Consider the following 15,126-nt stretch of genomic DNA (forward strand, 5'->3'; position numbering starts at 1 on the left):
AATGTGTAAGTGTGTGGGTGAGATGACTAAAAAGTTGTGAATGTGTTTGTAAATCGTTTGAATTTCAGGGGAAAGTGGTGAGCCGTGGCTGGCAGAGTAGTTTCGACTTAGTTTACGATATAGCAAAACGAGGTGAAAATGTATCGATTTTTCTTCACGATATTTTGGAAAAATTACACTTTTATTAAATAATGTCAAGTTTGATCATCCGTTTATGTAATTTTTATTTTCATTGCATGATTATGCAAAAGAATAAGGTATCATTTTCTTGTTAATTGTGTAAAATAGCCAAAATATCCGCAGTGATGTGAAGTCGATGTTTATCGAAAGCATGCTGTGAAACATACAAATAGTAGATATCTAAATGTTATGCACAAATTTACTTTAAAAGAACTAGCGTGAAACTGACTTATTATTTGAGAATTTATCTAAATTATTCCAATTATAAAATTGTGATGTAGCTTTATTCGAATTGTAATACGCATTTAATTTCATCTTCCGATTAAAATGGATCGATCTTTGTAAATTTTAATTGGAGATTATTCAATATTATCAAAATTACCCTCTACCAACTTGATTTTTACATATTTCGTCTGTTTTCCCTTAATTTGATAAAATACTTCTTCCTAGTTACGACTTAGTTGCAGCTGCAGCCGAAACTAAATTTTAAGTTGGTACTTAGCAAGAAAAGTCGAAACTAAGGCGACTATGAATAGCTTTAGTTGTGACTTAGAATAGTTTCGACTTAGTTGAGTACTAAATATGACTATGAATATGCGCCAAAGATATTAGCCCGCAGTTATAGTCAAAATAAAGTCGACTCTAAAGTTAAAAGCCGCTTTTTTGACAGATATCCCATTGAAAGTTATGTCGAAAAGCTGCTTTTAACTTTAGGAGTCGACTTTATTTTGACTATAGCTACGGGCCGTTGGGTTTTATCAAATATGGTAAATGCATAACAAAGGGTTAATTTCTTTGTTTACATTTTTTGACATTAGTCAGCTATGAGAGAGCTCGACTGAATTGCCACTTCTACCTTGTTGAATATGCCTTGGTTTTTCGTACGTCGAGAGAGGACTTTACTCCTGAATTGCCTACTCAGTCCAAGGTAGCACTTGTTAGCAAGAGTGATGCTGCGTTGGATTTCCATGCTGACATTAGGTTCGTTCGCGTAGCTGTTAATTGTTCATGTTTAACCAAAACTTACAAGTTTTTGCGTTCGCGTACGCAAAAAACTTGCAAAGTAGGGGAAATTGAGTGAGCAAACTGACATTTCATTTTGATGGGAAGCTGCTGGTTTCTGCTGGAAAAATTTTTGCTAACAGCAATGTGCCAACAGGAAAACAGCTGATCAAAAACAGCTGGTTGGCATTTACGCAAATCACAAAATTGAATTTGATGGTTTGGAAGATAAAAATTACAAAATGCGACTAATTAAACTTGTAAGAAATAAGTAGTTATTTGTTTAATCAATAAACTGTGTCAGTATAACACTTTGCGATGACTTTTCGTCCGTTTTAAATTTTACACTTTTGTATGTAAACAAAAATTATATCAGCTGTTCGTCTAACTTGCAAGTTTCTGCAAATTTTCTGTTCGCGTACCATTTTGGATATTTCTCTTGTGAGAGAACAGATGACATTTCGCCGAAATTTGGCAGTTGGTTGGTTTCTGCTGGAGATTTTAAACGAACGCACCTATTATTATCGGTGTTAATGCTGGTTCCCAAGTAAAAGAAATTCTCTACTTTCTCGAAATTATAACTGTCAACAGTGACGTGGGTGCCAAGGCGCGAATGTGCTGACTCATGGTGAAATAAATAGTTGCGTTCCAGCAGCAGTACGAATACCAGGTTTTGCAGGATTTTACAGGATTTACAGGAACAGCTGTTTTCGCCATTAATAAACCTTATGTAAGGTGTCGTGCGGAAACAGCTTCCTGTAAATTCCTGCTTTTCGTACTGCTGCTGGAAAACTATTATAAGGTGATGTCACTTACATAACCTCACTTTTTCTGCATGCCAATTGCGGCCATGCCTTTTGGGGTAGTAGAAAAAGGGCGAAAAGATTAGGATTATTTTTACTACTTTTTGGGTACTATTTCCAATACATACATATATCAGTGGACCCCACACCAGTTAAATGAAGCTTGCATCAACAAAATATTTTTTCTGTATACCAGTGTAATTACAGTTTCATTTTTTCGCTCGAAAGAAATTATTATCACTTAATTTTTATTAAATGAAGCTTGCATCAAAAAAATATTTTTTCTGTAAACCAGTGTAATTACAGTTTCATTTTTTCGCTCGAAAGAAATTATTATTACTTAATTTTTATTTTTTCGATCAAATATATTGATATAGGTGGTGAGTGTCGAGTCTTCGTATGTAAATCCAGATGTTGCTTCTAGAAAGATTGAAAACATGTAAGAAATTTGAAATTACAGGGTATAGTCCATTGATAAAATTCGGGTATTTTTGCAGCGATTTCTTATCTTATACACTGAATTCACACACAAGCTTCCGAACTTCAAAAAATTACAAAACATAACAAGAAAAATTGTATTTTGTAAATATATCATATGCGCATTTCCTCTAAGCTTGCTATGATGTTTATTTTTGTTTTTGAACGTAAACAATTAGAAATCGACTTTTTAAAAGTGACTGCTGCAAGAAATTGTCTGTTATAAGTCACCAGTGTCATTGTCAGCTATATGTCGTTTAAGATTCACAGCAATTGCGACGATGTCACCGGTGACCATTTTCGCTACTGGGATTGGGAAGTTAGCTTACTGCCAATATAGAAGCATTACATATATGCCCAAGGTGGTGTTGTTTCATTAGCTGTAAGTAGCGTTTGATTGTCACAATTGTTCATTTCGCTAGCGAGTGAGTGAAAACGTGAGAGTGTTTGTACTTTCTGTCTTTTCGGGGAAAAATAGACGAAATTTGACAATGGCCCGCTATGTCAGAATTCGGTTCAAAAACGCCCTATCTCAGCTGATAATACGTAGAAAATGTGCTAAGTTTTTGAATGGGCAGCTGAGATAGGGCATTCTTCAACAAAATTCTGAGATAGGGCGCTTTTCAATCAAATTCTGAAATAGGGCGTTCTTCAATCAAATTCTGAAGTATGGCGTTCTTGAAAAGTTTTCTGAGATAGGGCGCTTTCGAACGGGCTGCCGAGATATAGTGGCGGCCAAAAATGGATGAATGTGTTTCATTTTTAATATTTGCAATGTTTTTCAAGGTAAAACTTTATTTATTTTTTTTTATAAAAATATGCTTTATCAAAAACTATATAAATCACACCCATCAAACATTGAGGTTAGTTATCGATCACAGAATGATTGGAGAACTAGTCACATTCTGCAATCTTTTAAATGTTTTGATCCGATTTTTTAAGATTTGTAAGATTTTGAGTATGCAGTTTTGTAGCCCATTCAATCCAAAGTGCAAGTTCGAAGTAGCTTGGACTTACCGTTGATTTTTGCCAACTTTTTATTCGCGCATTTTCTTCCGTACAAAGTATGTTCGACAATTCTTTTGTATGAAGAATATGAGCAACACCTTCCACAAAAAAAAATTACCAAAAATCAACGGTAAGCCCTAAATACTTAAAATTTCCTCTTTGAATTGAATGGGCTATAAAAGTGCATAATGTTTCTAAGAAATCTAATTCAAAAGCTGAAAATTTTGATGAAACTTTGTGGAACCTAGCTTATTTTTGGAGGTGGTCATTGTTAATTAACGAGATACACTTTTATAAAAAATAAACATATAAAAATAACATTAAATAATCGAAAGGGGAATAGCCAAAGAATGCCAAAATGCTTTCCAATTTATATTTTCACCACTGCAATCTAGAGCATATACTTTTTATATACATGAATTTTAAGGGAATTAGTATTATTTTTTATAATGTCACTAAATCAAGTTACAAGTGATATACTTACTGCAATAACATAACCAAAGATCATAGAAAATAAGGATGTTGGCTATGTTTATGGCTCCCTTATATTCTTTTGTACGCTTGTACCAGACTCTTATTAAATTATTAAAAAAAACACTGAAAATTGAGATTTAATCGGTACAAATTGAAAAATCGGGTCACTTATATGTGCCAACTTTTAAAAAATATTCAGCGGGACAATTTTCTCAAAATCGGTACTGTCCCGCCAAAATCGGTACGAATGGTAACCGTAGGTATGCGCGCGGTGGCACTCGTTGGCACTGAAAAACGCAACGCTTGGCGCAACAATTTAGGAATGACAGTAAAGTGTCAAAACGATGAAACTTTTACGTAACACTGTATGCATTCCAAATATTTTTTAAGGGGTTTTTACTCCAAAATGACTCTCCTTAGGTGAGGCTATGAGGGTAATAATAAATAAATACAGATGCGTGCAACTAATTAGCAACGAAATTCAAAACGATATTGCTTGCAAATTATGTTTATTTATTTATTTTTAATAATTTTCATTTAAAATATAATTCAATCTATATCTATATATCTATGTTGATATTTTAGAATTTTTTTTTTGGGGGGTGTTGCGCATTTTCTTCCATATAACACATGATCAAAATTTTTTTTCACATGGAAAAAAATCCGCAACACCCTCGACAAAAAAAATTCTAAAAAATCAACGGTAATTTTAAGCGACTTGAAACTTCCACTTTATTGTACTAAAATTGAATGGGCTACAAAACTGCATACCCCAACATTTTCTATATATTCTAATTAAAAAGTTGTAAATTTTGATGACGATTTTTTTAAGTTTGATTAATTTTTTTGCAATTTGTGCAAGCTTTGCAACTTTTGTTATTGTGGGTTCTGATATAGATTGAATTATATTTTAAATGAAAATTATTAAAAATAAATAAATAAACATAATTTGCAAGCAGTATCGTTTTTAATTTCGTTGCTAATTAGTTGCACGCATCTGTATATAGTCGTTCCATGCTTGTTGTTATTGTCCTGGTCCAGTGTTCGTCATTGGGTCGTTTTGTTAGCGAAGACGCGACTAATGTGAGAACCTTAGATGCTATTTACTGTTTACGTCCATTTTCAATATATGTACATACATACATTTGCATATAATACAAGCATGTCATAAGGTGTGTACGCGTATTGAGAGGACAAAATTCTCCAGCAGCAAAAGTTCTGAGAATTTAGCAGCATTCGCTCTCAAAGAGACGAAATATCAACAGAAGTACGAGAACGCAAAATTTGCAAAAACTTGCAACATTCGAAACAGCTGATCACTTGCACAGTTGCCACTGATGATTAATTTGGCAATTTATTTTCTGTTTGGTACATTTTCCCCCGATTTGTCATTTTATACAATTGAATAGTTTTCGATAAGAAAAATCTTTTTAAAATACAAACTAATTATATGAATAAGTTATTTTTCTCATAATTATTTGTGATGTCACATGGTGACGCATTCAAAAACAAGAGTATCTCCCCCAAACACCCATCATTGATCCAAAAACAATGTAATAGATATAGCTACAGATGTAGCTTTAAAATTATAAAATTTTCATTTCAACAATCAACGTACCAAAACCGAAAACTTCAGCAAAACAACATTTCAGCATGCTGCATTTAATGGGCTGTTTTTGCTTATGCGTAAAAGCACATTTAGCGCATTTATGCAGCGTTTTTGCTGCATTTAAAATGCAACATTTAGCACTTTCGAACATATGTTTTCGAAGAGCGTTCATGCTATCGCATTTAGCAAATGCACATTTACGCGAGTTCGAAATCGTATGCTTTTGACAAACAGCCGTGTTCCAGTCGCTTATTCGGATCCGTATCTATTACGATCAACTCTCAGGCAGAAGATAATGTGCAAAAACCCTACTGAAAAGGAAAAAATATATTTTAAACCAAAAATTCAATACAAAAACTTGAATTGTTTTAACCATAACCGACCATTTGTTTGTGTATATACATTTGTCGGTGCTGTCAATTAAAATTTTCTCACTTAATTAGGAGACAAAACAAAGAGAGTTGATCACAAATTGATCCAGATTTCTCTCAGCGTCACATCGATGTTGAATTTGCTTAACTTTTCTTTATCCAAATAATGTAAAACAATAAATGAAGTCTCGATCGGCGATCACTGAAACGCAGCTAGCCACTGTATACTCGAAAAAGCAATATTGCCACTTTTTCTCATTAAACGATGTTCGAATCGTGGAAATTTTGGAAGATCCCAGGGTTGCTTTTAGCATTTAGATTCTTAATGCAAAAATAGAATTGCATTTAGTTGCATTTAGGTGACGAATTTTGTATGGATAAATGTACATTTAGAGTAGCATTTAGAGCTAAATGCCCTAAATGTGCTTTTACGCGTAAGCAAAAACAGCCCATTAGCTCTAAATGCTACTCTAAATGTACATTTATCCATACAAAATTCGTCACCTAAATGCAACTAAATGCAACTCCATTTTTGCATTAAGAATCTAAATGCTAAAAGCAACCCTGTGATCTTCCAAAATTTCCACGATTCGAACATGGTTTAATGAGAAAAACTGGCAACATTGCTTTTTCGAGTATACAGTCGCTAGCTGCGTTTCAGTGATCGCCGATCGAGATTTCATTTATTATTTTACATTATTTGGATAAAGAAAAGTTACGCAAATTCAACATCGATATGACGCTGATAGAAATCTGGATTAATTTGTGATCAACTCTGTTTGTTTTGTTTCCTAATTAAGTGTGGAAATTATAATTGAAAGCGCCGACAAATGAATATATACACAAACAAATGTTCGGTTATGGTTAAAACAATTCAAGTTTTTGTATTGAATTTTCGGTTTAGAATTAATTTTTTCCTTTTCAGTAGGCGTTTTTGCACATTATCTTTTCCGTGAGAATTTATCGTAATAGATACGGATCTGAATAAGCGATTGGAACAGGGCTGTTTGTCAAAAGCATACGATTTCGAACTCGCGTAAATGTACATTTGCTAAATGCGGTAGCATGAACGCTCTTCGAAAACATATGTTCGAAAGTGCTAAATGTTGCATTTTAAATGCAGCAAAAACGCTGCATAAACCTATTTTGATATATTTAAAGGTAAATTATGGTACAAACGAAAAATGTCATACGGCAACCATAGTCGGCACACACTAAAGTAAACAAACTGGAGATTAATAGCAAATTAGCGAAAAATAAACACAACAAACGTTGTGCATATTAAATTTACTCACTTTTTCGTTGTATACTAGCATTAATAATAAAATTTGCAATAAATAACTCAAAGAGGCCATATTTGCTTTTGTTTATTTACAAACATGTGTTTGTGATCAGCTGATTTTCTAACTTGCAAGTTTTAGCTGGGAAAAATTTTTCCAGCAGACATTTGCAGCTCTCTTTCACATTTTGCTCTCTCAATTTCCCTTACTTTGCAAGTTTTTTGGGTACGAGAACGCAAAACCAGTAAAAGTTTTCTAAAACTTTAGATAGTTGGGCGTACGAGTACACACCTATTGTAATACAAATCATGGCATCTTTTGACCGGTTTTTATTGTTACTTTCCCTTTAGAATTATTCGTAGCTTAATCTAATATCTTGCATTTTAATTTCTCTTTCTCTTCAGAGTGCAACAAAATTACGTCTTCAAGGCTTTAACCAACTTAAATGGAAACATCGTAAAGCTTGGCAAAAAATTGCTTTGGAGTGGTCTAAATTTAGTGCTACTATCAAACTGTGGCAGTCGTCTTTAAAACAAATCGAAGGTCATTTTGGTAGCGGCGTAGCTGCTTATTTCATTTTTCTGCGATGGCTTTTCTACCTTAATTGTATTACATTTCTGTTAATTGTTATATTTGTAATCACTCCAAACATTCTAACACGCGAGAAAATTTTGGACAGATGTAAGCTTTCGCCAAATGTAAATTACTCTAGCAATTGTCTTACAGAAATCGTTGATCGTAACACTTACGTAGATAGTAAGAACAGAGAATCGTTTAGTATCCTTGATTTAGTGCAAGGCACTGGAATATTAGAAGTTTCTTTAATGTTTTATGGGGGGTATTCTAATAAAAGAGTCGGAATTGCTCTTAAAGAATCTCATAACTCTACACACACCGAAAGCGATCAGGTTCTATACGATTTATCGTCGGCATATATATTTGCAGTATTGGGCTATTTTACAACAACATTAATATTTATTGTAAAAGCATCAGCACGAGAATTCAAAGATCGACTTATAAACGGGAGATGGCAGTTTTATCAATATTGCAACCTGGCTTTTGGGGGCTGGGACTTTTGTATTCACAATGAAAAATCGAGTATCATTAAACATAAAGCAGTATTTAATGAATTCAAAAACTCAATTCACTCTAAAAGAATTGAGGTCGAAAGAAATAATCGCTCAAATGACTATATGCTTAGACTTATCATGATAAGAATTATTGTTAATTTTGCGGTCGTTATTATACTAATACTCTCTGCGTACATTATATTTTTGCTATTCAATATGAGCCTGCAACAAGGGTATGGTAAATATACAAACGTGAGCTATATAGAAGTAAATTCATTAGATTTTGCTGAAGTTAAAGAACCATCACTGCAACTTCTTGAGCTCTTTTATGATTTTGCTCCCTATGTTTCCATTGTATGCTTAAACCTTATATTGCCAGTTTTTTTTAAATATTTGTGTAGCTTTGAAAAATACTCCCCAATGTTTGTGATAAAAATCAGTCTCATCCGAATGATATTTCTACGACTAGCATCTTTGTTTATTTTATTAAGCCGTTTCTACTACATTGTCATACCAAATTCCGAAAGCAATATTTCGAATTTCACTTCATATAAATGTTGGGAAACCTTTGTGGGGCAACAGTTCTACAAACTTGTTCTAACAGATTTCGTAAGCCATCTATTTGTAACGTTTTGCTTTAACCTACCCCGTGCTATATTGGCTTTATATTTTGATAGTAATACTTTCGTGAAATTCGTATGTGAGCAAGAGTTCGAATTGTCAAAGCATGCTCTGGATATTGTGTATTTACAAACCATTTGCTGGATTGGAAGCTTTTATATGCCCTTTTTGCCAGCTTTAACAATAGTAATTACGTTTCTAATGTTTTACGTTAAAAAGTTCCAGTGTCTCGTCAATTCCAAACCAACAAAAATACTATATGGAACATCTAGGTCTAATTCTCTTTTTATGTTTGTGTTATTGATATCTTTCATTGTTTCAGTGATAGTACTAACTTATGCGTTTTCTGAAGTAACTCCTTCTGTCGCATGTGGACCATTTAGAGGACTAAAAACGGTGTGGGATGCTCCGTTGTCTACCTTTATGGGAATGCCAGCATTTTTCAAAGATTTTGTGTTCTTTTTCGGAACTCCCGGTTTTGTTATACCTTGCTTTTTTGTTTTAACTTTGTTACTGTATTATTTCTACGCTGTTTCTGATGCGAACAAAAATATGGTTGAGGTTTTGAAAAATCAATTAGTTTTAGAAGGGCATGATAAAAAATTTCTACTAACTCGTCTCTTATTGACGCATCAAGAAACGCAAGAGTAAAAATATGTTATAATTTTACTAAAGACATCTAATTACATATAGTATACATATATATAAGGAATAAGGACTGTCTGTCTATCTCTCTTAAGAAAAATGTGTTTTAGTGTTAATTTATCACAAGTTTAGGATAAATTGAAGATAGATAATTATTCAGAAGATCTCCAATATAGAAGCCATACACAATACTCATAAATACTTACGGCAACTATTTAACTCGAAATAAAGAACATTTATTAGAAAAAAAACTTGTGACATGCTGAACATATATACATTTTTTAATAAGAGCATAATTGAATCGGTTAATTACCAAAAGGAATAAGTAAGCATCTTTCCAATATGGCAAATTTGATGCAGTTCAACAGAGTTCCTTCAAATGAACCGAACTGCATCAAAATTGTCATATCGAAAAAATGCTGACTTATTCCCTTCGGTAATTAACCGATTCACTGCCGGTAATAGAGGGAACGAAAGTTATGACAATCAAATGTAAAATAAAAATATTTATTGCGCTTTTTCTGCAGCATTTCAGAAGGGAACGAAAGTTAGCAAATCAAATGTAATATAAAAATATTGATTGCGCTTTTTCTGCAGCATTTCAGAAGATTTCCAGTTAAGCATTAGCTACTGAGCATCAAGGAAGCAACAAGGCTGCAATATTACGGTAAATATTACGTATCTCGGACAAACACATACTTTGCGCCGTGGGTTAGAACAATTGTCTGAGTTACTTCAATCTACAATGCAGCCTGAACTATTGCTACAAAAACTATCCGAAAAAAACATATTTAGAAGAACTTCTGCGTAGTAATATGCTCCAAGTATCACTTTCAAAATAAGTCAAATCTTAAAGAATATTTCTATCAATAAAGTAAGTGTAAAAAATTAATTTACATACTACGAGTAAATATATATTTATTTAAATGTATAGGCATTTTTATTTTGTAATTATTAGACTTGTTAGATTAAAATTCTTACATTTTTATAACCATGGATGCCATGCTGGATCCATGCGACATAAATTGTCTGGATTAATTGCAGACTGTACTAAAATCGACACTTTTTTAGATTCGGTATTATCAAAATATGAAATTGCATTCAGTCGTGACATTATTACTGCGACTGCCTTATTAACCAAACTGATGGTGTTATCCATTGCGTTTATATCAAGCGCAGAGTCTGTTATAGGCTCCACAAGTTTATTATCTCGGATGCGTTTTTTTTGGACAGCAATTATTTCGTCTCTGAGTATGGCTTTTAGAATCGAACACAGCTTATAATTCGGCTGAACAAAGCACCGTGCAGTGGCCACCATTGCAGCTGACAAGGGACCAGTTATTCCAATATTTGTTACGAATTCAGCAATGTTCGGTGTTAGTCGGAACGGTACAGGCCGATTAGAATCAAGTTCTTCCTTTTCGTCGTTAATATCAAATTTATAATACGAGACATTCATCAAACCTGAGTCTTGGTGAATATACATCATATCCGCGTTCAATCTTGTCAAGTGAAGGGCATGTTCGCACAAGAACGCAAGCGCCAGCTGCAAAGTTAGCTATGAAGAAAAAGGATAATTATGGATATGTATGTATGTGTGTAATGTTTGCCTTGTAAAACCAGTTACATTTGAGGCATTTCATGTCACAGCGGCCACCTCTGTGCGCGATCTCTCAGGATTTGTATGAAAGTTGAAGAGATTGAAGGTCTAGGTGACATGAATATACGTGCCGCATATTTTGCCGATATGACGTAGGGTTGCCTATTTACACGGGACCTAAATTTTAAGAAAACGTCATACATACCTTTCTTTAAAGGGTTGTATCTTGGAAACCTTTTATCGAAACCTAGGGCCTTATTCTGTATCACGAACGATAGGCAAAACGAACGATTCGTCTGCAGACGACAACCTCTCTGATTACGATTTTAAACTCTATCGGTCGTCTTCGTCTTGCTTTTCATACAATACGTTGCAATGGTCTCGGTTGCGTTTAAACCGGCTAAAATGATGCCACCGAATCGTTCGTGTTGCCTATCGCTCGTGATACAGAATAAGGCTGTTAATGATAAAAAATGTCTTCCGTCTTATTATAGGCCTTAATTGTACATTTTTTAAATTAATGTGCAACGTAAAAAAAAGTTAACATTTTTCTTTATGATTTTTTTTTGATTATAGCGTTTTTAAAAAATTTTGTTTTTACATAAACTTCAACAACACGAAACTTCAACAACATCAACAACAACCACACTCATTGCAAAAGAATATTAGACCTCCAATGATAGCTACAAGGTTAGTCCTTTTATTAAAACAAAAAAAAGGAAGGGTGTGTAAAAAATAAATCGAATGAGTAATAAAATTATAGTTAAAATAAAACTAACAACACGCTTTTATTACAATGAGAACTAAAAAGAAAAAAAATATTTATTGATTTGAAGATTCGTTAAATAAGGATATGAAGTTCCATAACTTGATGTTATTTAACCTTTTAAACTAGCTTAAAATAGGATTAAAGTAATTGGCATGTAGTCATAGTTGAAATAAAGTCCACTGAAAAGTTAGTTGCAGTTATTTTTTACAGGCATTCCATTGGAAACATACAGCACTCCATTGGTAGAGGGCTTCGGGTGTACGAATTTGTTGTAACATCAGGAGTTAAAGACTTGCTCCAGCTGCTAGTCTCTTAAGATTTCCTCCAATCACGTCGCAAGCAGATTTTCCAGTGAACTTGCAACAAAGTTCAATTCTGCTATTTCCTTGAAGGAATTTTCATGATTTCAGACCTTTAGTAAAGTTGATATGATTTATTCATATTGTTTTTGTTTTTCAATCACCTTTCCTCTTTCAAAAAATATACAATTTCATAAAATTTCAATGTCTATTTATTTATTTATTGCTCGAGCGTTAGACGATCTAGAGTCCATACGCCTCCGTACCCATTACGCCCATTTGGGTACTTAAAGTTGACAATATAGACAATGTTTTTATGTAAAAATAAAAATTAAAAAATGCTATAATAAAAAAAAATCAAAAAGAAAAATGTTTACTTAATTTTTTTTGTTTTGTTTTTTTTGTACGTTGCACATTTATGTAGAAAATGTACAATTAAAGTCCATAATAAGACGTAAGGAATACATTTTTTTTTCATTAAGTTTCGTTAAAGGGTTTCCAAGATATAGCACTATAAAGAAAGGTATGTATGACGTTTTCTTAAAATTTAAGCTCTGTGTAAATAGGCAACCCTACGTAATATCTTCAAAATATGCTGCACGTATATTCATGTCACCTAGACCATCAACCTCTTCAACTTTCATCCAAATCCTGAGAGGTTGCGCACAGAGTTGGCCACGGTGACATGAAATGCCTCATTTTTAAATAATTAAATATGATATTGCTTTTAAAATCCTAAAACCGCAACATATTCAATAGGAAATGAGTATGTATAAGAGTCAACACAAACTATAGACTTTTACCCTTCACCGCGGCACCAATCTTTAAGTAAAGCGGCACTATTCACATACCGTTACCTTTTGATTGATTATGATAAGTTGACCGAATTGCAAAAAATTGTGTAGTTACGGATTTTTGTATTTAGGTGACGATTTGTGAATATTTTAAGAGTTTTGTATTTTTTGATCAGATAAATGAGTAGTCCACTTGCAAACAGCTTATGTGATTTTATAACAGTAAGCCATATATTAAAAAAAAACCGCTACAACAACAAGTAACATCCGAATTGTATTGTTTTAGAACCATGCTATTAAAAAATATTTCCTCCCGTAAGTAGGAAAAAATGCAGCACTTAAAACTTTTAAAGGAAATGAAACTCTTCTTCTTCCAGCAACTCGATTTCTATGTTTTGTTTAAAGCTTGTCCTTGAAAATACTTCTTAAATTTAACATCGGAACGGGTACGGTACGGGTTAGTGCCAAAACAGTTGTAAGTTTTTTTAATATACAGTCATGTGAAAAACAATAAGGACACGAAATTTTGACCAGATGTGACTATTTTTCTTTTGTTGGTTTAATGTTTATTATTTTTTATAAAAATATAGCTCATTATCTTGCAAAAATCACATGCATAAGTCTAAATTTAAAACTTTGTAGAAAAAATAAAAACATTCAGCAACATTTGAGTAATCCACTTGCAAAGTGCGCTATGTAATTTTTTTTCGATTTTTAGTTTTTGGAGGATTACGTACCAGTATTTATAGTAGTTTCATCTCCACTAATAACACAGTGCAAAATCTTTTTATATCCTGAAAAAAAAATAGCATCAAACGTTAACTCTTCTTCCAAAAGTCGCTATCACACTTATTTATAAACTTTCAAAACTATACATCTTCTGATGAACTTAGAAAACTGCTTTAGGTCGTATAGACTGTTAATGTTATCTTATGTTATGTTACAATTTTATAAAGCTCTTATTTATCCAAATTTTCAGGTCATAATAAAGATTCAATTTAAATGTTACTTGTTCTCGTAGTCGTTTTTTCAAATTTATGGCTTTTTATTATAAAATCACATAACGCTGTTTGCAACATTTTACAACAAACGTTTTATTAATAATTTTTGCAAAAATTCTACGTATGCAGATTTATAGCCCATTAAATTCAAAGTATGATCGACAATTTTTTTTTTTGTTTGGAAGAAAATAATACCATCAGCGAACAATTCTTCAAAAATTAGCGCCACTTGAAAGTTGCCCTTTATTAAGCTATAATTTAATGGGCTCCAAAACTGCATACTTAGAATTATTCTAAAAATTCTCAATAAAAACTTTGTTGAATTGTTGATTCGTTGAATTTTTCTACAAAGTTTGGACTTGTATGGTTTTTGTTAAAAGATGTTCGCAGGAGGCGATTCTGCGTTCAAATTTTGCGTTAAACTCACGCAGGGTTGCACGAAAAAAAGTTGAATGGCTAAATGTTGGCTGGCGACCAACTTTGCTTACAGCGATTAAGTTGAAAGGCCGTTCAACAAAAGTAGAATGCAAAGTTGAACATTGCAAACGCCTTTTTGGTAACAGGTCTAAATAACACAAGATATTTCAACACATACCAACTCAACACATTAACTCAACATATGACTTTTCTACATAAATTATTTCAACACATGATTTTTCAACACGAACAATTTCGCTTCACTTTATTTTTATTATATTCAACACAAAATTTTTGTTGCACAGCCGTTTATTCTTAGGGATTATAACCTTCACAAAGTAGAACTCTCTTTCTGTTTTGCGAAGAAAAGGGGCTGAACACCTTTTCCAGAGAACGCCTTTCTGCGTAGGCGCTCTTCGGCCGCTCTTAGGGATTATAACCCTCACAAGGTAGAATTCCCTTTCTGTTTTGCGAGGAAAAGGGGCTGAGCACCATTTGCAGAGAACACATTTCTGCGTAGGCGGCCTTCGGCCGCGCTTAGGGATTATAACCCTCACAAAGTAGAATTCTCCTTCTGTTTTGCGACCAAAAGGGGCTGAACACCTTTTGCAGAGAACACCCTTCTGGGTAGGCGGCCTTCGGCCGCGCTTAGGGATTATAACCCTCACAAAGTAGAATTCTCCTTTCTGTTTTGCGAAGAAAAGGG

The 15,126-nt window shown here is 33.3% G+C and overlaps 2 protein-coding genes across 4 annotated transcripts in view; one reads left to right on the forward strand and one right to left on the reverse strand.

Annotated features, from left to right (window-relative positions):
- LOC118744161 (transmembrane channel-like protein 7) overlaps positions 1-10,467 on the forward strand; it is a 27,323-nt gene extending 16,856 nt beyond the window's left edge. Inside the window, exons 3-4 of one of the 2 annotated variants that reach the window (XM_036476951.1) lie at positions 7,609-7,747; positions 10,068-10,467. In XM_036476951.1, coding sequence (XP_036332844.1) covers positions 7,609-7,747; positions 10,068-10,111 — 183 coding nt within the window. In that variant the 3' untranslated portion in view covers positions 10,112-10,467. Of the gene's footprint in view, positions 1-7,608 lie in introns of both variants that reach the window. The other variant, XM_036476950.1, reaches the window with a different exon arrangement.
- LOC118744159 (transcription-associated protein 1) overlaps positions 10,433-15,126 on the reverse strand; it is a 95,988-nt gene continuing 91,294 nt past the window's right edge. For both annotated transcript variants that reach the window (XM_036476949.1, XM_036476948.1), the window contains exon 21: positions 10,433-11,098. In XM_036476949.1, the coding sequence (XP_036332842.1) occupies positions 10,526-11,098 (573 nt within the window). In that variant the 3' untranslated portion in view covers positions 10,433-10,525. The remainder of the gene's footprint in view (positions 11,099-15,126) is intronic.

This window comes from Rhagoletis pomonella, unplaced genomic scaffold (genome assembly GCF_013731165.1).
Source record: "Rhagoletis pomonella isolate Grant_MI unplaced genomic scaffold, Rhpom_1.0 Rhpom_scaffold_00008, whole genome shotgun sequence".
Classification (NCBI taxonomy): Eukaryota; Metazoa; Arthropoda; class Insecta; order Diptera; family Tephritidae; genus Rhagoletis; species Rhagoletis pomonella.